This window comes from Anopheles aquasalis, chromosome 2 (assembly GCF_943734665.1).
Source record: "Anopheles aquasalis chromosome 2, idAnoAquaMG_Q_19, whole genome shotgun sequence".
NCBI lineage: Eukaryota > Metazoa > Arthropoda > Insecta > Diptera > Culicidae > Anopheles > Anopheles aquasalis.
The window spans coordinates 37,802,501-37,805,000 of record NC_064877.1 but is presented as its reverse complement, the minus strand read 5'-3'; the positions used below and the strand labels follow the sequence as shown (position 1 = coordinate 37,805,000).

General features: G+C 45.5%; 1 protein-coding gene across 1 annotated transcript in view; it reads right to left on the bottom strand.

Moving 5' to 3' along the window:
* Nucleotides 1–500: 500 nt before the first annotated feature.
* LOC126578248 (serine-rich adhesin for platelets-like) overlaps nucleotides 501–2,500 on the bottom strand; it is a 15,004-nt gene continuing 13,004 nt past the window's right edge. The window contains exon 4 of the mRNA XM_050240610.1: nucleotides 501–2,500. This exon is cut by the window's right edge and continues 2,438 nt beyond it. Within this exon, the coding sequence (XP_050096567.1) occupies nucleotides 2,209–2,500 (292 nt within the window). The 3' untranslated portion in view covers nucleotides 501–2,208.

Genomic DNA, 2,500 nt, shown 5'->3' with positions numbered 1-2,500 from the left:
CGCAAACGTTTTAAGAATCCCATTTCTTTTACTGCAATTTGCCATGTTTTCTCGGATCGATCACCTTTTTTAGCCTCGGAAAAGCATCTAGTTGACTAGTTAGCCTGTGGCCCTCATCACAATTGCTAGGCTATGATTGAAATGCACGGTAACTATGGTACGTACATGCCATCAAAGTAACGGTGGTATAGCTCAGTACATAAAAATGCCTTGAATAAGGATGACACATTTTCCTCTGAATATTTTTCTGCTGCTCATAAACGGTAAAATCGTTAGATTATTTTCCGGTGTGTACTTTTTGAGGTGGTTCTGATGGATAGAGGGTATGGTATATTCAAATTGAGATGGAGCGACTGTATCAAAATTGATTCTAAAAGAATTGAACTAACGGCTGAATTGAGACGAAGCCTTGATCATCGTTCATACCGACCCTAGTATAACGTGGCTCTAGATACTCGTGTTCGGATGTTAAAACTGGAAGCACATATTGACGCGGTAAGTTAAAGTATATCCACATTATATTTTTTTGTTTTGCTAATTTCGGAAAATAAAACTACAAAAAACAAGCAGAACCATTCAAAAACCATTTCGTACTTTCGCTAGCGTGTGTCTATTCTCGCGCGATGCACCTTCCGTTCTTCCCCTAGTACTCCTTGTCTCGTTTGGCCATGAAATGCATTGAATAGGAAAAGGATGTGGAAAGGGTATTTTTATGAAAAAGTAATACTTTTTTTTTATCAAAAACTGCTATCAGCCAGAGCTTCGGGATAGATTAGCCAACTGAGCGATTCGCCAGTCCGGATAGTGGCAATTATCGCCATCAGCCGCACCGGCTATCGCGGCAGCTTGGAGTGCTACCCGAAGCTACGCTCTTTGCATACTGGCTTTACATTTGATAGCGCGCTGCTTGATATCTGTTACCCCCCAAAAAGGACTCTTTTTCGTTTGGTTCAATACGCTACATCCGTTACATGCACACGCTGCTCACCGTATCGATTTCGCTTAAGTACAAAAGCGTCCTTGCCTTGCTCAAACAATCTAAGCGTAAATTCTATCATGTTTTTTGCCTTCTTATCGCGGTCCCACAGGATGTGTTTATGTTGCAGTTTGTGCCGTGTCATTATCACGAAATGTTCCCTTCCAACAACTGAGCCCAAGCGGGAATGTTGGCCATGCGGTTGTGTTACGAAAGTTGAATGGGAAAATAACAGCAAGGAAACAACCGTAAAGTCGGCGGTTCTACCGGTACCCGCCTTCCAGCCAGAGGAATCAGGAGCTTAGAGTTCCCTATCTTGTTTGCACCGGCACCTGTTCCGTTCGTCTGTCTATTGCTAAATGCTATTGAAGTCTGCTCATATAGTAGGTAGGAATAAGAGTTTAGTTCTGCCGTTTACGCACGGTTTTCATTGCTTCCACGTGCTGTTATCAATACGCTTGTGGCCTCGCCGACGCTCGGGCAGAGTAGGAATGATTGAATATATAGGAAACAGTGTTACTCTCCTGCCGAGTACCCTCTGCAGAAGTATCTCTTATTAGGAAGCTGTACACGGAAACGAATCCAATCAAAAGAGAGGGTGTCTGATAGTGCCCCACCTTCGATGGTTGATGGAATATGAAAAAGAAAATCTCATCTTAATAGCTTAGCTTGCCCCGGCCCAATATTCAGCCCGGACGGTTAAATTCAGTAGAAAATGTCAAGCAGTGTTGGATCGCGATACATAATTTAAACGTACCATATTGTCACACTCCAAGAGGGGTGCGTCTTAACTGCCATTCTAACCATTCTTCCTAGTTGGATCATCTTCGGATCCAATCAATTCCTTCGATCCTTCCAGGTTCGTTAATCGTTTTATAGATACTGCACACTGCGGAGATGCTTGGTGTATGGGATCGATGTGCGCGTTGTATGCATCTCTCCACTCTTCTCCTTCGACGAACGTCTTCATCGAAGCAGTCTATGCCTTCGCTACTACGGCTAACACGGCAAACGATAGCTTTATGGCGATGCCTGTTGCACTACCGAGCATCACACTTTTACCACGGACGACGCCTTCTCGTCTTAACAATAGGTTTTCTCTTTAACCCCTTATCTATACACAATTATTGCCCTTCCATTGTTACCGGGATGGCGAACCGAAATCAACGAGCATCTCAACGAAGCAACGAGGCGCCTGAAATGGTGAGGCGGCCGACGTTCGACGGTTTCTATCATACCTGCGTGACACACTGTGCGTACTTTTCCAGCTCTTTCTGCAGCGTCCGCACTTTATCCGATTCATCGCGCAACAGCTGCCTCAATTCCTCGATCAGACCGTTCTGCGTGGCCAGCTGACGTTCCATACGGTGGACCTTCTGCTCTAGATCCTGCACTCGACCGCACACGTTGTCTGCTGTGATCGTTGCTGAGGCGTTGCTACCGCCGACCGGTACCGTCGTCGTTGCCGTTGACGACTCACTAGAGCTGACGTTTGCCGTAGTAGCAGCAGCAGCAGCAGCAGCA